Here is a 25,455-nt window from a genome sequence, read left to right as displayed (position 1 = left end):
ACGATCTTGGCTCGCTGCAACCTCCACCTCCGTGGTTCAAGCGATTCTCCTACCTCAGCCTCCCAAGCAGCTGGGATTACAGGTGCCCAACACCATGCCCAGCTATATATATATATATATATATTTTTTTTTTTTTTTTTGTATTTTTAGTAGAGACAGGATTTTACCACATTGGCCAGGCTGGTCTCAAACTCCTGACCTCAGGTGATCCTGAGCATCACTTGAGCATCAGGTGATCCGCCTACCTCGGCCTCTTAGAGTGCTGGGATTACAGATGTGAGCCACTGCGCCTGGCCCCCAGTACTTCTTAATGTCTCCTGCTAAGAAAAGTAGGTGGGGGAGGTATCTATCTCCTGCACTCTTTTCTCTTGGGACTTACTCACTGGGCTTGGCATGTCATACACTTCCAAATTAAGTGTCTACGTATCCACTTAGAAGTCAATATGATACAGTGGGGGAATACCAAGGCCATATACCAAATTTCCATAGAGAACATCATCTAAAGCTAAACCCCCAAAAGCTACTTTTAAAATACAACACATACTATCACAAAGCTGGTTCTTGGTAGACCTCAGCCCTGAACTCTGAAGGCACCTCAAATGAAAATTAAAAATCAACATGAGAGGGAACCACTTGCTAACTCATTCTATGAAGCCAGCATTACCAACTAAAAACAGATAAAGACATTACATAAAATGTAATGTTGTATCTCATAAACATAGATGTAAAAATCCTTAATAAAATATTAACTGATCAAATCCAACAATATATAAAAATAATTATAAATTATAATCTAGTAGGATTTATTCCAAGTTTGCAAAGTCTGGTTCAACATTTGAAAAGCGTATCACATCAATGGTATAGTGAAAAATAAGCATATATCATATCAATAGATACAGAAGAAACATTTGACAAATTCTAACAAATACTTATAAAAAAAACTCTCAGCAAACTAGGAATAGAGTGGGGCCTTCTCAACTTGGTAAAAAAAAAATTACAAAAATCCCACAGCTAACATCATACTTAATGGTGAGAATTAGATGCTTTCCCCCTTATAATCAAGAACAAGGCAAGGATGTCCCCTCTTACTACTCTTACTTACTCAACATTGTACTGGAACTCTTAGCTAATGCAAGAAGACAAAAAAAATAAAATAAAGTTCACATCTTGAAAAGGAATAAATACAATTGTCTTTGTTTGCAGATAACAAGATTGTCTACGTAGAAAATTTCAAGGAATCAGTAAAAACCACTAGAGCTAATAGTGAGTCCTGACAGGCCAAAGGATGCAAGGGCAATATACTACAGTTAATGTCCCATATTTCAGCAACAAACAATTGAAATATAAAATTAAAAAGAATATAATTTATATTTACATTTAAATTTTTCTATCAAAAAAGAAATAGGTATAAATGTAACAAAGAATGTTTAAGATCTATATGTGGAAAACTATGAAACTCAATAGGCATCATTAAAGATCTTCATAAATAGATATTTTATGTTCATAAATATGATAACTTGGTATTTTTAAGGTGTCAATTATTCCCAACATAATCTACAGGTATAACACGATCTCAATACAATTCAAGTAAGTTATTTTGTGGATATCAACAAATTGATTCTAAAGTCTACAAGAAAAGGTAACAGACTGAGGATACCAACACAATATTGAAGAAAAAGAAGAAAGTTGGAGGGCTGACACTATCCAACTTCAAGACTTATTATCAAGCTATGGTAATCATGACAGGATGATACTGGCAAGAGAACAGACCAACTGATCAATGGAACAAAATACAGAGGGCAGAAATAGATCCACACAAATACGTTCAATTGATCTTTGGCAAGGAAAAAGGCAAGTCAATGAAGAAATAATGGTCTTTTCAACAAATGGTCTTGGAATAATTGGACTTCTATATGCAAAAAAAAAGCAAAAACAAAAACAAACGAACAGAAAAACCGAATGAATGCAGGCACAGAACTACCTTTTACAAAATTTAACTCAAAAGGGATCATAGACCTAAACTGCAAAATGAAAAACTATACAACTTCAAGAGACAAGATAGGAGAAAATCTAAGTTACCCTGGATTACGTGATGATTACTTACAGACATCAAAAGCATAATCCATGGAAAACAATTAATAATTAGATTTTATTAAAATTAAAATGTTTATTCCTCAAAAGACAATGTTAAGACAATGCAAACACAAGCTGCAGACTGGTAGATATATTTGCAAAACACATTTCTGACAAAGAACTTGTATATAAAATATACTCAGAACTCAAAAAACTCATTGACAAGAAAATGATTCAGTTAATAAATGCACAAAAGATCTAACCGGCCACCTCATCGAAGGCATATAAGCACACAAAAAGATGCTGAACATTGCTTAAAATTAGAGGACTACAAATTAAAACAATGAGAGATACCATTATACACTTATTTGAATGAATAAAATAAATGGACAATATCAAATTCTGATGAGAATGTAGAACAACAGAAACTTAACATTCATTCCTGGTGGGAATGCAAAATCTTACAGCCACTTTGTAAGATAGTCTGGCAGTTTCTCCCAAGGCTACAATATAATGTTCTCAGAAATTCCAGCATTCATATTCCTAGGTATTTCCCCAATTTGGTTGAAAACTTATGTCCACATAAAAAACTGCATGTGAGTATTAATAGAAGCTTTATTCATAATAACCAAAAGCCAGAAGCAACCAATATGTGCTTTGATAGGCAAAAAGTATTTATAAAATAGTGGTATATTCATACAATGGAATATTGTTCACTGATAAAAAGAAATGAGCTATCAAGCTACAAACAGCTGTGGAAGAACCTTAAATTACTGAGTGACAGAGCCAGTCTGAAAAGTCCCCATGCTGTATTATTCTGATTATATGATTTTCTAGGAAAGGGAAAACTATACATAGTAAAAAGATCAGTGATTACTTGGGATTCTGGGGAAGAAAAGAGGGATGAATAGGTGAAACATAGGATAGTTTGGAGTAGTGAAGGCTATTCTACATGATACTGTCAGTGCTAAATAAGTGACAATATGCATTTGTCAATGCATACTGCATTATACATTGCACATTTCTATGCATTTGTACATATAAATGTATAATACAACATAATAAGTGAACCTTAACATAAATAAATTTAAAAATATCATTGAGGAGTATGAGGGACACCAGTAAAGAATACAGAACTAATTTAACTGTATTAAAAATATATGAAACAATTTCACTGAATGGGGTGGGGGAAAAGTAAGTTACCTTAGTAACTTTGGAAATGAATGGAATCTGTAAGACTAAAAGCAAAAGGACCCATACACTGTACCCTAGTTGACAAAGATATTTCCTATGGTAGTAGCAGTTAATTATTCTGATACTCTTCTACATGTATACTAGAAGTAAACAATTATATAAATGAGTGGTGGTTAGTAGGAGCCATATTTCTCACTGTTTGGGTGGAAATGTACAGATCAACAAGACATGAAGCTTCAATAATCCATGCAGAAACAGATTCAAGTTAGAGACATTAGTAAGAACTCACGTTCAGCTTAATATAGACAAACATGGAAATATTTATAAATGTATACATATATAGGTTAACATACACACATATATTTTCATTGCTCTGTCCGCTTAGAGGCCCTAAAAGAAATGATACATCAGAAGCAAGGAGTATACCCAGCATTCAGATCTTGCATTCTAATATTCTCCAATAAAAGGAGCCAGAGCTTCTTAGAGATATGGATGGTTCTAACACTGGAGCAAGAAATATACAAAATAAGCCCCCAGTATCTTAACAGTGTCAGAAAGAAAAGAAGTGCTAAACTAATAATAATCATTATCACAACCACAATGGTGGTACGTAAAAATGACACACAAAATATAATATTCGTGAATCCATACTGATGTAAAAAATGATTGAATGAAATAATAAATGGTAGAGAAGAGATAAATCTCCCATGTAGAAAAATCCAAATAAATTATGTAGACACTCTGGCTCTAGTAACACAACTCCCTATTCCTTAAGTGTGGCTTACACAGAGCTCCGGCCCTCCAAAGAGTATGGTGTAGAAAGGGGACAGAGAGCGAGTTTACAATGGAGAAACTTGCAAAACACTACTTCAGCCAATGAACAAGGTCAACGCCTTAATTTCTTAATTACATAGAAAGTATGTAACTGATATGAGATGACAAATATGGTATTTCACTTCTGTGGTCTTTCTCCCAAAACTCCAAATCTCATCTGATTGAGACAAACATCAGACAAATTCCAATAGGGAGATGTCCTGCAATGTATCTGAACAGCACTCCTCAAAACTCTGAAGGTCATTGAAAACAAGGACATTCTGAGAAGCTGTCTACAGCCAAAAAGAGCCTAAGAAGACATGACAGCTAAATATAATGTGTTACCCTTAATGGTATCTTAAAACAGAAAAAGCACACTTGGTAAAAACTAAAGAAGTTTAAATCAACTCTGGACTTTAGTCAATAATAATGTATCAATGTTGGTTCGTTATTTTAACAAATATACCATACTAATGTAAGATGTTAATAAGAGAGGAGACTGTGTATAAGGATGGAATACATGGGAACTCCTACTATCTGCTTAACTTTTCTGTAAATTTAAAACAGTTTTTTAAAAATAAAATGAATGTATGAATTATAATAGTAAATCATGGTCATACTTTAGAATATTTGAAAGTCATTTCTTTTTTTTTTTTTTTTTTGAGACAGAGTCTCGCTCTGTTGCCCAGGCTGGAGTGCAGTGGCCCAGTCTTGGCTCACTGTAACCTCCCCCTCCCAGATTCAAGCTATTGTCCTGCCTTGGCCTCCTGAGTAGCTGGGACTACAGGTGCACACCACCACACCTGGCTAATTTTTGTATTGGGGTTTCACCATGTTGGCCAGGATGGTCTCGAACTCCTGACCTTAGGTGATCCACCTGCCTTGGCCTCCTAAAGTGCTGGGATTATAGGCATGAGCCACTGTTCCCAGTCTTGGCAGTTATTTCTTTTTAAAGTATATTACTTGGCAGAAGATATACTCATACTATAATTCTAAATGAAATAGGAAGCACAATACTTTAAAAGTACAGATACTCTTAGACTTATGATAGGATTATGTCCTTAAACACTTTGTAAGTTGAAATTACCATTAAGTCAAAAATGCATTTAATTCAGCTAACCTATTGAACATCATAATTTAGCCTTGCCTACCTTAAACTTGCCCAGAACACATATGTTGTTACCCCACCATAGGGCAAAAATCATCTGGCAACACAACGTACTGTGGAGTATCATTGTTTACCCTCTTGATTGTGTGGCTGACTGGGAGCTATGGCTCCCTGCTGCTGCCCAGCAATGAGACAGAGTATCCTACTGCATACACGAAAATATCAAAATTCAAAATTTGAAGTGTGGTTTTACTGAATGCGTATTGCTTTTGCCCCATCTTAAAGTTGATAAATCGTAAGTGGATCCATGGTAAGTTGGGGACCATCTGCATAAAGCTAATCATAAAAAATTAGCAGAATACATAAAAATAAACACTAAAAAATACATCCTAAGGATAGGAATCCTATTAACCTCATATTAACATTATGAGGAAGTAAATAAAAATCACCTGCAGCTATGACTTCATGCAAAAATTTACGATGTAATCAAGTCTATTAAAATATCAAAAATATCAAAAAAATCAGATAAGATATCCCATTTTGCATGTCTCTAACTTCCTACATCTTTCAAAGAGGAGGAAAATTTTTTTTTTAAGTTTAGCATATTTCACAAGTATTCTAAACTGAGTTGCTGAAGCAGTATAAAAATAATTAAACATTATTGCTATTTCACACAGGAATAGCTACGACTTCAGGTGATTTTAATTTTCTTCCTTATAATGTTTTACTTTTAAAAAATAATTATTATAAAACTGTATTACTTTTAATATAAGGAAACAATCCACCATTTTAAAAACATAAGGTTGTCTGGATCCCCCTCAACACTCCATTTTTATCTCCATGAGAATGGGAGGACATGTAACAAAATATCCAAAATCTTTGGCTGACAAGAATATCTTTAAAATTCTTTCCAATTCTCAGATAATGAGAACTGCATAAATTTTAACCAAAATCCAGATCCCAGCTATGCATTTGGTAGGGAACCAGAATATTTAATTGTCACATGACTGCCACATATACAGGTTAACATAATTTTGTGTCAGGTATCCTCATAATTTACCAGTGTCCTAACAGACTAGCAATGAGCCCAACTTATTGTTACACAGTATACATGCAGTGTATTTTTGTTATAAAGTGTGTCTGCACATCATTGTTTGTTTTAAATGTCCATCTGATTGAAACAGGAGGCATGTTCTTGTGTGCAATATGGTACTCATGCTTAGGATGGACAGAGGTTTCAATAGGCGTTAGTAAGCATGTGTAACATAAAGGATGATTGTCAATTATGCACAAGTTTGTACAATTTGCAACAGTTATCTTATTGGCTTGTTTGCTTTAATTTTAAGATTAGTCCATTTGCATATTACCTGAAGGCTCCTATCAGGAACTATTGAAGAGATTTAGAGGATAAAATCTTAAAAGAAAGACTTTCTGGAAGTTGAACAAATAGGAACTTAAGCATTTCTAAAAGTTAAAGTATCTCTAATATGTAAATACATAATAGTCCTAACCATATTAATTTTTGACTATACAGGAAACAGGTAGGATAAGATTATTAATGTATAAAGGTTATGAAATGTAGTGAAATTCTACATTAATCTACAAGGGGAAAAAAATGGAGAGAAACAAACTAGACTGCAGATATTTGACAAGTAGGTTACTATTCCCGGCTCTGCTGCCACATTCTATTCTTGAATCATTTTCACTCAACTAATTTACTCATATGTGAAAATAACATCACAACATAAATTAATGATTTAAAAAATTGAGATAGACAGGCCTAAGTGTTTCTGAAAAAAATATACCAACCATCTTCATAGCCATAAGTTTCCATTTTGTCCAACTTAACTTTAAGAGTATAAATCAAAAAACAAATCAAGAAGCTAAAATCAAAGTATTAAAATCAGGACACAGCACCAACTTTGTTTTCTTTTCCAGCCTTTACCTTCCGGCTCGTTTTTGATGAGCTCTTCCATTTTCCGCTGCTTCAAGGTGTCAACAACATCAGCTAAACTGCCCTTGCGCCGTTCAGGAGTTCCCAGGGCCGTACTAGACAAGGACTCGCCACTCTGTCGCCCACCTTCTTCTGCCTTCTGAGGTGAGGTAGATGAGTTGTGTGGGGCAAATGAAGACATAACTTTATTGCCATCAACTTCCTGAAAGAGAAAGCAAAAGGACAAATAATTGTTTAAAATTCAGAAACTTAAAAAAAAAATTGGTTATATGGCTTATTCAGCTGAAAGATTGAAAAGTGAAATGTCACGCTGCAAGAGGCAGAAAAACAAAGAAACTTCAAAAAAGAATAAATTAAGTTTGCATGGTAGGACTAGAGTAAGTCAAAGATCTGTTCAAAGGAGAAATCAAAATTTGGAGATTCTCTCCTTTAAACTGAGTATAAATGACAATATAGTCTTATATGAAGCCTATATTATTAGATTTGTTTATTTTCCTGCTTTTGTTTGAGAGTCTCAGATTTTCCTATGGGTATTAAATGTAGTGATCATTTGTGTTAAACTTCCTGACTTTGTAATATTTAAACAAATATCATTACACACAATTTATTTTCATTTTCAGTAGCTGCCTCTTCTTGATAAATACTCTAATTAAAGTTTTAATTTTCTACCTCCCTCTCCTACTTTTAAGAAAGCATCCATCACATGGGTTATTTGACATCAGACAAGAATATTCCAAGTTCAATTTTGCCAATGCTGAAGACATTTTCAATTTCATTTGTTATATGAAGCACAGTTTCTGTCAATACTCTTTGCTATTTTGTATTTTAATCCTCATTTGCCCTATAAAATAAGGTCTGTTGCAGTGTTTGCTTCTTCATAATCACATGAGTATGCGAATGAAAATAATTTATTGTACGGTTCTAAAATGTAAATATCTTTTTATAGTCTATTGTCATCATTTTCTCACATATTCTAGCACAACTCTGGTAATTTGTATAATATTTGGGGAATATTTTGTATAAAAGATACTAAGTTGATGTTTTAGAAATTATCAGGAGGAGTGATAATTAAATGATAAAGAAAAATTAATTTTCCTAAAGATTTTCCTTGTATAGTCTCTTACTTCCATAATCCTTTACCTTCCACAAAACAGACATCTTAAACATAAAGCTGTATCCTAAGATCTTTGAGTCTCACCCTATTTCTTAATTCTGCAACAGAAATATTTCTTAATTCTGCAACATTAAAAGTTTGCATTAAAATATATTTGAATGTGTGCTTATTTAATATTCAGGATATTAGTTTATACCTGTTTGCACATTTCTTCTCTACCTATTTAAGACACATTAATACAATCTGTTGACTTCCAAAAAGTAACAAATCACACTGATTGATACGCAATGATTTTAAGGTTAATGCAATATTTTTGACTAGCTTAAAAATATGCTAACATACCTGGTTAAAAAACCATCAGTGTAATTTAAAAAAATAGATTAAAAATAGAGATGTCAACACAAACATAATCTGTTAATATGATTTTTTTTTTTTTTTTTTTTTTTTTTTTTTTTTGCTGTTAGCAGATATTAGTGAGTACAGGGACAACAGGCTATGCTACAAACATCAGTTTGTTGCATGTGGCTGAGGCATTTGGAGAAGGCAAAAAAAATGCGCAACAGAATCTTCCAAATTATAATTCTAAATCTCAAATGGCTTTCATTTCTCACAAACATTACAGAATATGCCTCTGACTAGCACTATGCCTTGAGTGAATATTTTATGGACAAAGTAGCTTGTAACACACTTGGATTTAGAAATCAATGTACAAAATGTAACAATTACAAGCTCCTACAGGTTAAGTGAAAGTACACTTCTGGCATTATTAAAACCTACATATATATACAAACACATAAACACACACATACACATACACACCCCTAAAAAGAGCAATCACAAATTCATTCAGTAAATTAATAGGAATGTTTTTATGAATGGCCCATAACACACATTAGCTTAGTTTCATGTGCAAACCAGAATATTGCAAAACATCTGTACTAATTTTCCACAGATCTTTCTTCTCATTTCTTTCCAGGACCAAAAGCAGAAACATCCCAATGTTAGCTTCACTTTGAACCTTTCTCTATCTGTACTCTGCTTTCACATTATATGATGACAAACTTTAGAAACAATAATTGGGGAGCTGACCTTTAATTGTCATAATTGAACATTACAATGAAATCAAGCCTATTAAAATATCAAAAATGTCAAAAAATATCCAGATAAGGTATCCCATTTTGCATACCTCTAACTTTCTACACCTTTCAAAGAAGAAAAAAATGTATGTTTTAAAGTTTAGTATATTTCACAAGTATTCTAAGCTCAGTTGCTGCAGCGGTATAAAAATAAATTAATTAAACATTATTGCTATTTCACACAGGAATATTTATCTTATCAGTATTTCACCTGCCTGATTACATTTCAGCCTCTGGCACTGTTAATCTCCTTAACAGTTTTATGTGGTTAACAGCTGTTTGAGCGTGGGACTCCATTGTTCATTTGCATGGTGAATAGCTTGTTAAGGAGTGGTAGCACAGTCTACAGTCAAGGAAATCCTATCTTTTTCAGAGCTCCTTCCCTGGGATTGCATTTGTCATACGTGAAGTAATGATTCCATGTTTCACTTCACTTTGCTGGCAGGTGAAATCAAGAGAACCAGCTAACATAGGCATAAGTGGTCCAGACCAGCAATATCTATTTAATCAAGTTTTGTGAATTCTAAGGGCATACCAGTACTTCGCAAACAAGTTCCCAGAACTGTGATATACGACCTCTAAAGTCTAATCATAAAAGAGGTTTCTCAATGTTCAGAATAAAGTTGATAATCTTCCTTTGTTATTTTTGAACAAGGTTTGCTTAATCTTACCCCTTTTGTTATCTTTGCAACCAATAGAAAAAGAGTCTGCCTAACATATGTATTCTCATTAAAATATCTTTTTAAAACTGAATTCTTGTTAATTCATTTTAAAGACAGAATATTGCTATGAAGACGTTGAAAGAAATATTATTTCCACCTTAATATTTAAACTCTAATTTACATGATGAGATAATTAAGAATAATTAACTCATTTTATAAAAGAAGAGATTATATGAAATAACCAGATGCATGTGTTTCTTTTATTATTCAAATGACATTTCATCCTTGACTTCTGGCCTTAAGAAACATATTATTATGCTTACTTCTTGGCCTTATAAACTGAAATTAAGCTCATGCTTAGAAACATTACATTAATATTCCAATCTATCAGACAGTAATTGATAAGAATGATAGCAAATATGTATTGAATACTTTGTGTTAGGCACGGCTTAAAGTGCTTTACATGTATTAACTCAATTCTCATGGCAAGCCTAATTATAATTTCCATTTCATAGCTGGATAAACTGAGGTGGAGAGACTGAAGCACAGTATATGCTGAAAGTCACATGACTGCCAAAAGGTAGCGTGAAAAATCAGCCCCAACCTATTGGGCTCCAGAGCTCTCATGGACAAAGCCCTTATGGACAAAGTAGCTTATAGCATACTTGGATTTAGAAATCAATGTTATTATACCTCTTTCATCTATGTTTGTATCTATCAATGTTATGGTGAACAAGACATTTGTCTTTTTAATAAGTATGAAAATGAGAGGTTTCCACTGCAATACGTTCAAGCCCTAAAGAAAACAAATGAGCTATATGTGTTTAAATTAATTAAATCAACCACATTCTAGACTTATAAAGCTCTGTCCATCCAAATATCCACTGGTTTATATCATATTTTTTAAAATAAATTTTAATGTTTAAAGAATTATTTAAACCAAATATATAGATTTATATTTCTACATGACTAATCAGAGTAATGGTACTCAGTAGTCTGTTTTTGTAACTATCTTCATAAAATTTGTGAGCATCTTCAGCATTCTTTCCAGTAAAATTAAGTTTTGAATTTAGAAAAAAGCTAGTACAGAAGATCTGGACTATCATCAATTAGATTCTCATGAATGCATGTCCAGTAATTTGGGTACTGTACAGAGATAGCATAAGATGAACTACAGATACACAGAAAGGATGCTTTGGTGCTCAATAAGTTTTGATACAGTCATGTTCCTCTTCCAGCAGCGGGTCGTGATTTATAAAATATTACCAGGATTGCTGGGCATGGTAGCTCACACCTGTAATCCCAGCACTTTGGGAGACCAAGGTGGGCAGATCACAAGGTCAAGGGATCGAGACCACCCTGGCCAACATGGTGAAACCCCATCTCTACTATAAATACAAAAATTAGCTGGGCATGGTGGCACATGCCTGTAATCCCAGCTACTCTGGACACTGAGGCAGGGGAATCGCTGGAACCCACAAGGCGGAGATTGCAGAGAGCCAAGATCGCGCCACTGCACTCCAGCCTGGCAATAGAGCTAGACTCCGTTTACCCAAAAAAAAAAAAAAAAAGAAGAAGAAATCACCAGGACTAGGTAAAACAAAACTTCAAAAAATATCTTAAAAGCTATAATATTTGACTGTTCCTTAAATTCCATCAAAAGAGGATAAAAATATACCTTATTTCAAATGTTGAAACTAAATTTCACTACTTGTAATCTCTTCTGCCAAATTAGGAGTTACCAAATTGAATTTAGTTATAGAAAAAATGTAACCATTGTCTAAAGAGCTCTTCCAATTATTTTTCGAGTTATCTTGATTAAAATAATTTTTCATAAAATGTCTGCATGAAACCCTAAACCACACTTACTCCTTTGGGACTACTGATCCCTTGAAGATAGCTATAAATGCTATTTTAAACACATATGCACATGCATAAACACACACTCATGTGATTGCACACATAATTTCATAAAGTTTTACAGAGTTAACTTTATATGTTCATAGTTCCAGTTATGAACCTCCTCCAGGAAATTCGCTATGAACTCTTATGAACCATGGATTCCAGGTTAAGGAATGTATACCTGACCTAAATGTATACCTTCCCAGAAAAATAATATAAGCTCATCAATATAGACAATTAGGTGATTTTAAAAAACCAGTTGCCTGCAAAAAAACAAGAAACAAAAAAAAAACCTTATCAAGATTAAAGTGTATCTTTTATCAAGATAAATGTTTATCTTTTATCAAGATAAAAGTTTATTCATCTTTTATCAAGATGTTTATCTTTTATCGAGATAAAAGTTTATTTCAGGTATATATGTTAATATCTTAAAATTTTACTGCTCCAAAGATAAGCATTTGGAAAGAGATACATATTTTAGTTATTCTTTAAAGAGTAATAAATACGGCAATGATTGTTTTCTTATTCAGTAATCATCTTGTGATAATACGCACAGAAATCTGAAATGCAAGACAGAATTGCTGACTTTTACAAATGAATTCTGCAATTTTGACAGCAAGTTTGATCAGCTCAATTTTCCAATATTAATATTCCTAAAAATGAGTTGTAAATATAAAAGAGATATATTGAGGCAAAACCAAGTTTACAAAACTCAATAGAGAACACTAAGAAATTTTCTCTGGTTAAGATGATCAAAGTCAGTACTCTGGGAGCAAGATATTGTCGGTTCCCAATAACTACAGAATAAAAGTCAGCACTTACAGACAGACCTCTGAAGAGTGTTTGTTATAATAATGATTATGGATGAAGTCATCCAATTTAAAACCTTTCCTTAATTTTTGTCTGAAAAATAGCTAATTGTACTTAGGTCCAGTAGTTCAAAAAGTGAAAAATAACAGAAGTACTTTTGTTTGGCCTATTTCAGTAGGTCACCTAGAGAGACAGCTTATCACAACTGGTCATCCCTGTATATTTGAAAAAGCCACTGATAATACCTTTGTAAAACTTCCAGATCAGCACTTATAACATCAGGAATCCTTAGTGCCTAAACAACTACAGGGTACACTACTTACGATTATAGATTTTAGATAAGTGGGCCTCGAATCTATCTTGGGATGGGGTCAGGAAGCTACATATGCGCATTTTTTAAAGTTCTCTAAAGAAGTGTGATGATCAGTGGCTAGGCTGGTATGCACTGGCCTAATCTAGACCGCTTACAAGCAAGTTAACAGCCAAGTCAGTTTTTAAGGAATGTTTATATTTTATATATTCAATATTATTATATGATTGAAATTCTCTGAAAATTAGTATTCTGAATCCTTAGAAACATTTATTCACCACAATATTAAAAATGGGTAGAAATTCTAAAATACTTAAATAGGCATCTGCATCCTTTTTTCTCTATGATCTAAGGAAAGCTCTAATTTCCTGAACTAATGAGTTCTAATTTTTTCTAACTTTCAAGGAACATTGGAGAAACTTTACAAATTAATTTGTGTCTTTAATGCAGACGTCGCACACTCTTGGGGTAGACGGAATATTCTAGACAGTAACGGTCCTCATCCAGTTCAGGCAAAAAGATTATCATTTTATAAAAATGGCCCCATTACACTTCAAAAATATAATCCAGCCCGTATTTCAAACATTTCTTATGTATTTTGGGACAGTGCAAACAGAAGTGAGAACTCTTTAATGTTTTTTTCAAAGCCTAAAAATATAGACTCTTTTAAAGATTGCTATTCAACAGGATGGAAATTCAGCAGAAGTCTAACTTGGTTTTGCATTTCTTTGCCAAGCATTGAGATGAAATGTTAGTTTAGGCTTATGTTTAATTACTAATTAGGAAACTAAATAAATATTTAAAAGTGTGTTCTTCAAAAATTGCATTCAAATGGTACTAAACAACAATAAAGAATGATAGCATAGTGACAGGTGATTTTTATAAACATGATTCACAAACGGTGGTCCTCAAAATAATATCATTGGCATCACCAGGGAACACTTTAAACACTTTTCTCAGGCCTCACCCCAGACTTCCTGAATCAGATGTTCAGGAGGTGGAGCCCAACCAAATCTGAGTTAACAAGCCTTCCATGTGAGACTAAAGTTTGAGAACTACTGTCATAGAAAAAAACTGTTAAGAGCTAAGGAGAGAAGGAGAGGCAGAGAAGGAAAGGGGAGAATTATTAAAAGCTGCAGTGGGGAAGAAAGACATCATTAAAGTAATGGGACAGGAATTTGAGAAGAGTGAGAAAAGGTAAAATATATTCCAGGGAGGAAAAGAAGGGTAGTGGGGATGGAGGAGAGTCAGCAAACATGCAAAAATTTTACATATATATGTATATAAATATATATATATAAAAAAACACATATTGTAGAAGAATGACTTTTAATTTTTTAATAGTCATTTTGGCATTTGTTGAAACAGGCTTATGTTTCCTGATGTCCTACTAACTATATAGATTAGGAAATCTAAGATTTGTGTCAAAATTGAATTGGGAAAATAGATTATTTTTAGAAATGCACCAACATTTAGTTTAAATTTATTAATAATTAGATCTCATTTATAATATAAAAATATTATATTTTGTTTTATAAATCACTATCATATTTACCATCTAATTTAATTCTGGTGAATGAAACTGAAAGTTAAGGGCAAATTTTGTGATTATCAATAAGAGATGCTATGAATAGGATAAACAGTTTTAAAAATATCTTTACTTTTATGTAGACGCTACATGGGCAAAAGTGTCTAACGTGTTTTTTTTTTCCCCCCAAATGTTCCTTCAGGGTATTTGAAAATATTCCTTCAGAATCACATTTGCTAATAATCTCAGAAATGCTGCATTCAAGAATAAAATGTATGTTTTCATGTGCTCTCAAAACCTCTTAATAAGCAAAAGTGGCATTTAGAAAATTGCTGATACATTAACTAATAGAACCTGTAAAAACAAAGAACATTTTGTGCTGTGACAGCCTCATTATCTTCCTGCAGATGACTTGTGCACTATGTCTTACTTATGTTTAAACATCTAGCAAATACACTTTAAGACATTTGATGATCTCTTCCCTGAGCAAAGACCAACCACAAGATGTGTCTAAACAAAAGTGAGACTACAAATCAAAACATTTCCTTTTAACATCTGTAATAAATTTAACATTTATTGTAAGTAGCCACTGATTAGATATAATTTTTCTGTCACTCTCCTAAATCTCTAGAACCTTTTTATTGTCGTTTTTAGTAAACTTGACTAAATATTCACTCTCTGCGTCTGAAGGAATAAATAAGATACAAGGAATTTCTCAAATGTTCATCTGTATTCTGTACCAAAATTTGTAATAGAGTTGCGTAAATACAGGAAATTGAGGAAATGACTTATTTTTATTCCACATAGCAATAAATGCAGTTTTTTACACAGAGCATTCACTCAGTAAAGAAGCTAAATGTTTGCTAGCACTGCTTATAACTGGAAACTGACTATGGCTTCAGTAATGAATACAATAGATTGTGGTCCCCCCATGCAGTAAAATAAAATGGTACCAAAGCAGTATAAAGCAGTTGTTAAGAAACTGGAGGCAGAAGTCAGGATATTTGGGTCAAGGACAGGCTCTGTTATTTATAATCTGTATTATACAGTTATATATAATTCTATAATCTAGGGCAAACTGTCTAAACTCTCTACATCTGTTTCCTCATCTAGAAAATGGGATAAGTGAAAATTAATACATATGTATATAATTGATCTCCAAAATTGAACGGTAATGAAAAATAAACATTTTAAAAAGGAAATATTACTTCATTCACTCTATTTTCTCTTTCAATTATGTAACAAAATGTTTTGAACGCTAACTTGCAGGGCAGCATAAAGATGGGTTAAGCACACAGAATTTGAAGCCAAATAGCTTTGGTTCAAATCCTGGCTCCTTCATTCACTAGCTGTGTGACCTTGGACAAATCATACAATTCAATCCTTGTATGCCTTAATTTTCTCATCTGCAAAATGGGGATAATATTAGCATTTAATACCTCACTGGGTTGTTAGAGGATTATAAGTTAAAATGTAATGAGTTATATGAGCTAGGGTAAGTTAATAACGTGTTATGAGCTATAAAATTCATAAAATGGCAACAGATATTACAAGAGTTATATGAGTGTTTGTTAAAATAAATGTGCTTCCAGGCATATTAGCCTATAAAGATGAATAAAACATAGAATATACAAAAATGAATAAAGCAAAAAATAGACCCTTTACCAGAAAAGTGAAGAAAAAAGATATTAGGAGGAGAAAAGCCCTTTCTTTCACCCACCCTGCCAAAAATAGAATATGCACATACAAGCAGTTTTTAGAGTTATTTCTGCCAAAATCAAACTGTATCCAGGGAAACATTTTTTTTTAATAATTTAAAATGTATTTAATGTGGTCCATTTTAAAAGATAACCTAATACAAACTTTTCTTTTGTTTATAAGGGAATAAAAGGTATTCCACAAAATGCCATACAGCATTAGTAGGCTTTTACCTCTGTTTCATACTCAGTTTTCAAATTTCACAGTTTCATGGTTCTCTTGAAAGTGATAACTCAGGGAAAAGATCAAAGAAAAGATGTTCAATTACTACTCATTATTAAATAAAACTTTTAAAAGTGAAAGTTTGAAAAAAATGAAGAGGAATGAATTGTTTGTCATAAATACATGACACCAATTACTTTTTATGTCATATTTCAACTTTTTCTGTTTCTGAGATGTGCACATCAAGCTTTTTCTTTCTTTCTGAGGACATCAGCACCACTAGATTGCCTGGCAAATAAATCCTTAGATTCCTTTACAGGAAAAATATGAAACAACAATAGTAATATGAGGAAGGGTATTATCAAGTACAAATTCTCCATTTTTGCTAGCTTCTCTCTGCTATGCTCCCGCAACATCTTGAAACACAGTCTTCAGGGAATTTCTCTGAGAATTATAAAAGAAAAAGTCTGTAAAACATATGCCTTCTCACTATATGAGGCTAATTTCATAGCCTAAAGTCAATCCGCTCTGTTATGCCACCACACTAGTCTTCCCCTTAAAAAAGTGCTAAAGACCTATTTTTCTATACTAATTAAGACTCTCAATAGCGAACTATGTTTAGGGCAAAAGAAGCTTTTTTATTTGTGAAAGAAACATTTAACATGAACTGACATTAGGCAGTGAGTTGAGAAATAAGAAACACAAATTTCAGTTATCAGTCTAAAAGTAATGGTAAGGTATTAAACAGTCCACGGTCTCTTACAAAATTTCTCAACTAGCCAAATTATTTATTCACACTATAAAGCAGAACTTCCTGAACCCACTTTAGCGGGCCCATAAGGACCATCCCACAGCACACACAATCACTGAGATACTGGCATTCTTAATGTAAAATATTAGGTTCTCTGCAAAGATTATTTTCATGTAGTTTACATGAGCAATGCTTACATATAGATTTAGTCAATCTTATAGTTTTAAAGGATATAAAAGGTACCTTTGATGAGATACACAAAATCTATTTATTTACCAATGTTTCAATAAAATTATAGCTACCAATTTTGGAGTTCTTAAAGGCATTGTTGCAAACGTTCTATGGACTTCAAAAAAATAATTCTAGGAGAAATTCCCTGAAGAATGTTATTGCTGTTTAACATATGATGAAATTAAAGTTCTAAAAGTAATTTACCCCAAATAATAGTAAGAAATGGTAAATTGGAGAATTAAACCTAAGATCCAATTCTAAACTCCTTGCTGTGGTCATCATTAAGCTTCCTCAACTGATTCAGGTGCTGCAAGAAATGCCAAAGGTATACGAAAATAAAGCTGGTTTTCTCTCTCTTCAAATAGTTTAAAATTAAATTTTAGAGGCATTGAAATGCACCTGAAACAATTAGTAATCATAACAACTATAATAAGTACTAATTTTTAGAGTAGCAAATTATACATGCAAAAGACGTTTAGAGAAGAGAGAATGCTGGAAATCAAAGAAAAATGGAAAACTTCTTATCACAGTACTAATCACACTCTTTTGGGATTGTTCATTTAATTTTCTTTCTATACCATGAAGGCAGGGAACATGTCTGATTACTCACACACACACTATGCCGTTATTAATGTTCCATTAATACATATTGAGTTAATTATTAATTTATTAAATCTTCATGTATAGAGAGTCTTTTAGTTTAAGCCTAGAAGAAATAAGTGAAGAGGAAAAGATACAGAGCATTCCCGGAGGCACCACCCAGGAAATTTTACAGTGCATATACACACACGCTACAGGGAAGGAAGTGGCTTAACCAAAAGAAATGAAGAATAATAAATAGAAGACTAACATAGGAGAGTCATTTCATGAAGGGTCATGAAAGTCAAGTAGGGTAGTTTACATTTGACCTAGCAGGCGATGAAGAACTATTGTTGATCTATAGTGAGTGATTCTATTAAAGTAGCTTGTTAGGAAGATTAGTCTAGCAGTGGTATGTAGAATTAATTGGGTAGAGGAGAAAGTAAAGATCTCCACCGAATAGGAAACTGTTACCATGACACATATGTGACAATAAAAGGCCTTCCACTAGATTGTAGCAGTGGAAGTTGAAAAGAACCATCATATCTATCTGTCATCTGTGATTATCAACTGTTTTGGAAAATCGGTTACACTCAGCAAGGAGCTTTTCCATACTGCATATATTCAAATTATTTTTGTTCACGTTCCAGAGTGCATTGCCCTTCTCTCTTCATCCACAGTCTAGTGATAGTTACTTCTATAGGGACATTGACGGGAATGTGTAAGGCATATGGAAAAAGGCTAATAGCTACTTTTAGATAGTTAGATACTCTATACACAATGTGTGATAATCGATGACAGTGTCCTTAGGGAGTTTTTTTTTTTTTTTTTTTTTTGAGGCGGAGTCTTGCTCTGTTGCCCAGACTGGAGTGTAGTGGCACGATCTTGACTCATTGCAATTTGTGCCTCCTGGGTTCAAGCAATTCTCCTGCCTTCTCCTCCTGAATAGCTGTGATTACAGGTGCCCACCACAACTGGCTAATATTTTGTATTTTTACTAGAGACGGGGTTTCACCATATTGGCCAGACTGGTCTCGAACTCCTGATCTCAGGTGATCCGCTCACCTTGGCCTCCCAAAGTACTGGGATTACAGGTGTGAGGCACCATGCCCAGCTGGGAGTTATTTTAATTTGTAATTTAATATGCCTGTGTGTGTGTGTATGCAAGGCAGGTGCATATATATGCACTTTGTTGTTTTCTGTTTGTTTGATTTTACAATGTATGCTAATTTCCTGTGAGAAGGGCAAAATAATAATAATAATAATAAATCACTAATTAAACTTAAGAGCCTCTGCAGAGCAAAGAAAACTATCAACGTAGTAAACAGACAACCTACAGAATGGGAGAAAATATTTGCAAACTATGCATCTGACAAAGGTCTAATATCCAGCATCTATAAGGAACTTAAATTGACAAGAGGAAAACAAACAGCCCTATTTAAAAGTGGGCAAGGGACATGAACAGACACTTCTCAAAAGAAGACGTACATGCACCCAACAAGGATATGAAAAAAAAACTCAATACTATTGATCATTAGATAAATGCAAATAAAAACCATAGTGAAATACCATCTCATACCAGTCAGACTGGTCATTATTAAAAAGTCAAAAAGTAACAAGTGTGGTGAAGTTGAAGAGAAGAGGGAATCCTTATACATTGTTGGTGGGAGTGTTAATTAGTTCAACCATTGTGGTAAGCAGTATGGTGGCTCCTCAAAGAGCTAAAGCCAGAACTATCATTTGACTCTGCAATCCTATTACAGCAATCCTATTACCTATGCACAGAAGAATATAAAGCATTCTACAGAAACATGCATGTGAATGTTCACTGCAGCACTGTCCACAATAGAAAAGACATGGAATTAACCTAAACGCCCATCAGTGACAGACTGGATAAAGAACATGTGGTACATATACACCATGGAATATTATGCAGCCATAAAAAAGAATGAGATCATGTCTTTTGAGGGAATATGAGTGAAGCTGGAGGCTATCATTCTTAGCAAACTGAAGCAGAAACAGAACACCAAATTCTGCATGTTCTCACTTACCAGTAGAAGCTAAATGATAAGAGATTATGAACACAAAGAAAGAAACAACAGACACTGAGGTCTTCTTGGGGGGAAACGGTGGGAGGAGGGAGAGGAGCAGAAAAGATAACTATTGGGAATGGAGCATAATACCTGGGTGATGTAATAATATATACAACAAACCTCCATGACATGTGTTTACCTGTATAACAAACCTTCACATGTATCCCCAAACCTAAAATAATTTAAAAAAAAATGTTAAAAATATGTTCTCAATCCTAGAGACAATTTGAAGGAAGCAATGATAGGATTAAGTAACTTGAAAATAAGAAAAAAAGAGTCAAAGATAAACATGGTTTTTGCTTGGGAAGTTGAAACAATGATTACTGTATGGACAAAAACAGAATGGTTAGCAAACAGAGATAATGTTTTCAATAGAATTGGTATGTCTAGTACATTTTAATAAGTCCGCTCAACTAAATTAGTTTATAACTTGAGCATCAGTCCTGGTTTCTGACCCCAGGACTTTAAGAGATGCCATATAATCTCCCTCAGGAAATTCAAATGATGAGCTAATTGAGATCTTTAAATTTATATAGGGAATATCTAAAGGTAGATATGCCTACAAAAGGCAGGTGAAGAAATAAAGGCTGTAAAATAATGACCTATGAAGCATTTATTTCCAGTGAATGATTAAATCCACTTCAGGTCATAAGCTCTTAGAGAGTATCCACAGGGAGAAGAGCAAATGGCCAAGCTCTCTTCACCTATGCCTAAAAGTGGCGGTTATAAGAGAGTAACACCTTCTCCTTCAGTGACTTGGGTTTACCCTGTACATTTTTGAAAGCTTATCATTATTTATAATTAGATTTTGAAAAACAAAGGATATTTTGTAAAAACAAAACAAAACAAAACAAAAAACCCCCTGCAAACTTAGAAATAATAATGAGTACCTATAGAACATGCCAAACAGAGAGAGAAAGAGGAAGATGAGAAGGTTCTAGAACAACAATGTAAGAATAGAAGATTTTTGTTACTCCAGGAACACTAACGCATGACAAAAAGATATCATTGTAAAACTAAGGGATAAAATTAGAAACTGAAGCAACTTTCCCTTACTTACAATGAACGGGCTCTCAGAACACTGAGTTCTTGGTGCTGTGTGTTCAGCCTCCAAAATTCTTGCCACATAAATGTTAGAATAAAGGGGGAAAATGAAATTTGTCAATATAAAAAAATGTTTTTCAGAATCCTACTGCTGTTTAGTGCTTTATTGAGTTGTGACTACAGGTGACAGTATTTTCACCCCCATAAAGAAATTACTTTGTCTTAGAAACTTGGTGAAGATATACATATAAAACTAAAATTGCATTTAAGTTATATTAAATCCTGTGGTGTATAAAGAGGAGACAAATAATTTTGAATTTTGGATAGATGTTTCCTCTTCTACAATTCTACTTGAAATCCTGTTTTGTGAATATCTTTGGATATTCCTGTTATCCCAAAGTGCTCTGACTTGGTGCTCAATAACCCTTAAAAATGCTGATCCAAAATAAAAGTATTTAATCTTTATATTCCCAGCTTCAAGAGAATACAAGCTCTATTTATGTTTTAAAGCTACATTGTCTGACTAATGGAGCTCATTTTAAGTAGTCACTTTCTTTAAGTCTCAAACGTACTAAGACTGAGTCTCAGGATGGGAACCAACCAGGTACTGCTATGCTTACCAGCTTTGAGGTGATTCACATTTAGAGGCTCCTTACAAAAGTCCTTTGCTATCTATTCATTATACTTTGCAACATCAAACAGGAAAAAATAATTAAAAAGCTCCTATTGAGCACCTAGAGACCTTGAACATAGACAGGGGGTAAACACAAAGACAGAATATTTGGTTACAAGAGTCACACTTCATCTTTTTAATTAATTATACATTTTTGGGTTTTCCATTATTTCCCTTCTATTCCCTTGGTTCTAACAGAAGTATACACTTACATGTATATATTTCATTAAGAGGAAATAAAAGGGTTGTCGTTAGTTAAGATGTTTCCATTCACAGAGACTACACATTTAAAAAATAAATTGCCTGAATAAATTCAATTATCTAGAGAAGCAAAGGGAATCACATGCAAATGACATAATATGAAGAGGCCATTCCGACAGCTTCATGTTTATTTTTATTGTTTCAGTCAGTGGAAGGGAAAAGCTGTCAAAAAATGTAACATCTCTTCCTTTTCAAAGGCCCCATGTCTCTGGTACTGAAAATTGCATGAGTAATAATACTGAGAGAAGAAATTTGTCTACTATTGAATATAGGATCAGGTTCAGATTCTCACAAACTTACCGCCAGCACACAAGTGGGCCACCATATTCCTTGGTTGTATTTTGCCTACAAAAAGCAAAGACTACTTAATTTGCCAGTATCCAGATCAATCTGGCCAACGAAGACTGGTTTTAAAAACCAGTGTATCTTAAAAGCAACTAATAAATCCACTTATGTTAAATTTGCCTAAAACATGACTCTTCTGTCTCTGACATCAGCATTGTAAATAGTAGGCGCCATATATGACTTTATCAGAAGGGACTCTAGCCTTGTACATTCCAATGAATAATAATTTATGTTTTGCCTTATTCTTTCAATCTGACAAAAATAAATGAAGAAGATTTAGGCTGACTTTGTAATAGGTTCTCACTGAAAATCTCTGTCTTTTTACATCGAATTTATGTGCTACCTGAGTTCTCTTGAAGCGTGAATGTACCAAGTAAATGTGGCATATGTTTGTATTTTCTTGCCAGTTCCAAATTCATTCATTCAAATCACTCACTGTAGGCCAAATTCTTATCCAATTCCACAGAGCCACTGATTTTCCTAGAAGTGAATAACAGCTTTGTGCAAGGAAACAGGGAAGTCAATAGCAGGTCTGTTGGAAGAACTATGCAACTAGTAGACAGCATAAGAATTTTGAACACAGGGTTTCTTGAGTGTGGTAGAATAGAGTTTGAAACGACCTAAATGATGAAGCTTTCAACACTTTCACTTAGGTGTCAATCCCAAACCCTGACAATTGGAATACTGTGAATTTTTCATTTTCTACTCAGTATATGTCTTTATTTTACCTTTTTCCCTGGCAGTATTGTATACTACTTTGACTGTAACATGGGTTAGCTAATTCTTTCCATCTATACGTGTGTGTTACAATGCTCTTTCTCATGATTAACCTCAGATTGCATTCAGAACGTAAGAACCTATTCTGGAAAAAAATAAAAGCATTATTTACTAAACTTATTAATGTGACAATCACTATACGAGATTTTAGTAGGCTATTTCTTTGATTCTTTCTAACAGACCTATGAGGTAGGAAATATGATCAATGCTTTTACACATAGAGAAAATGAGTGTAAGCCATGACTTCAAGTTAAATAACAAACAGTTTGAATCCACGTCTCTGATTCCTTTGAATGTGCTTTTAACTATTGTGTCATATGGCTTCTCATCCGAATAAAACACTTAATTGTTTTAATTTTACTAAACTTACTCTAATTTTCTCTTTACAGTTTGTTTTATCCCTATATATGTCATCTCTCAATACCATATGATGTTTCTGATACTCTAGTTTGGTTTCCTAAGGTACTTGATTAACATCTTCAACTTTTTTTTTTTTTTTTTTTTTGAGACAGAGTCTTGCTCTGTCGCTCAGGCTGGAGTACAGTGGCACAATCTCGGCTCACTGCAAGCTCCGCCCCACAGTTTCATGCTATTCTCCTGCCTCACCTTCCCCTCCCAAGTAGCTGGGACTACAGGCTCCCGCCACCATGTCCAGCTAATTTTTTTGTATTTTTAGTAGAGATAGGGTTTCAGCATGTTGGCCAGAATGGTCTTGATCTCCTGACCTTGTGATTCACCTGCCTCGGCCTCCCAAAGTGCTGGGATCACAGGCATTAGACACCATGCCCGGCCACATCTTCAACTTTCAATACTACTTTTAATTGGCTATATCTTACATTTCAATTTTCTTAACTTGTACTTCCAAAAGAAAATTCAGCAATTTTGTCAACTCCTAAATAACATTTTAAACAAACTACATACACACACACTACAACAAAATATGTTTATCATGTCCCTACTTTTTGAAAAGCACTATCCTGAGTCCTAGAAGAAATAAAAATATAGGAACCTTGTTTTATGTTTTATGGCACTCTGCTTTACTGTGTTGCACAATTATTGCTTTTTCTTTTTCTTTCTTTCTTTTTTTTTTTTTTTTTTTTTACAAATTGAAGGTTTGTGGCAACCCTGCATTAAGCAAGTCTATTGAGAACATTTTTCCAAAAGCATGTACTCATTTCATGTCTCTGTGTCACATATTGGTAATTCTTACAATATTTCATACTTTTTCATTATAATTACATCTACTTGGTGATCTGTGCTCAGTAATCTTTGATGTCTGTATTGTAATTGTTTTGGGGCACCACTAACCACATCCTTGTAAGATGATGAACTTAGTAAACGCTGCATGTGTTCTGACTATACCACTGACTGGCTATTTCCCATCTCTCTCCCTCTACTCGGGCATCTCTATTCTCAGACACAATATTGAAATTAGGCCATGTATTAACCATACAATGGCCTCTAAGGGTTCAAGTAAAAGGAAGGGTTGCATATCTGTCACTTTAAATCAAAAGCTAGAAATTATTATATTTAGTGAGAAAGGCATATGGAAAGCAGAGATAGGCCAAAAACCAGGCCTCTTGCACCAAATAGTTAGCCAAGTTATGGATGCAAAGAAAGGGTTCTTGAAGGAAATAAAAGTAATACTCCATTCAACACACAAATGATAAGACACCAAAACAGCCTTATCGTAATATAAAGTTGTATTGGTCTGGAGAGAAGATCAGAACAGCCGCAAAATTCATTTAAGCCAAACCCTAATCCAGAACAAGGCCATAACTCTCTTTAATTCCATGAAGGCTGAGAGAGGTGAGGAAGCTGTAGAAGAAAAGTTGAAAGATAGTAGAGGTTGGCTCATGAGATTTAAGGAAAGAAGCCATCTTCATAAGATAATAACGCAAAGTGAAGTAGAATATGCAGACACAGAAGCTGCAGCAAGTCAACCAGAAGACCTAGCTAAGATAATCGATGAAAGTGGCTATACAAAAAACAGGTTTTCAGTGTAGACAAAACAGCCTTCTGTTGGAGGAAGATACCATCTAAGACTTTCACAGTGAGAATGGAGAAGTCAATGCTTGGCTTTGACGTGTCAAAGAACAGCCTGACTCTCCCGTTAGGGGTTAGTACATCTCAGAGTTGATGGTGACATTAAGTTGAAGCCAATATTTATTTACCAT

At 33.8% G+C, this 25,455-nt stretch overlaps 1 protein-coding gene across 30 annotated transcripts in view; it reads right to left on the bottom strand.

The window, feature by feature from the left end:
- Window positions 1-25,455, bottom strand: part of LOC105492120 (SRY-box transcription factor 5) — a 1,036,234-nt gene that overhangs the window by 309,396 nt on the left and 701,383 nt on the right. For all 30 annotated transcript variants that reach the window (XM_071070598.1, XM_071070600.1, XM_011759036.3 and 27 more), the window contains one exon: window positions 7,134-7,344. In XM_071070598.1, coding sequence (XP_070926699.1) covers window positions 7,134-7,344 — 211 coding nt within the window. The remainder of the gene's footprint in view (window positions 1-7,133; window positions 7,345-25,455) is intronic.

This window comes from Macaca nemestrina, chromosome 10 (genome assembly GCF_043159975.1).
Source record: "Macaca nemestrina isolate mMacNem1 chromosome 10, mMacNem.hap1, whole genome shotgun sequence".
Taxonomy (NCBI): domain Eukaryota; kingdom Metazoa; phylum Chordata; class Mammalia; order Primates; family Cercopithecidae; genus Macaca; species Macaca nemestrina.
Note: the sequence above shows the minus strand (reverse complement) of the source record. Positions and strands in the feature narration are given on the sequence as shown.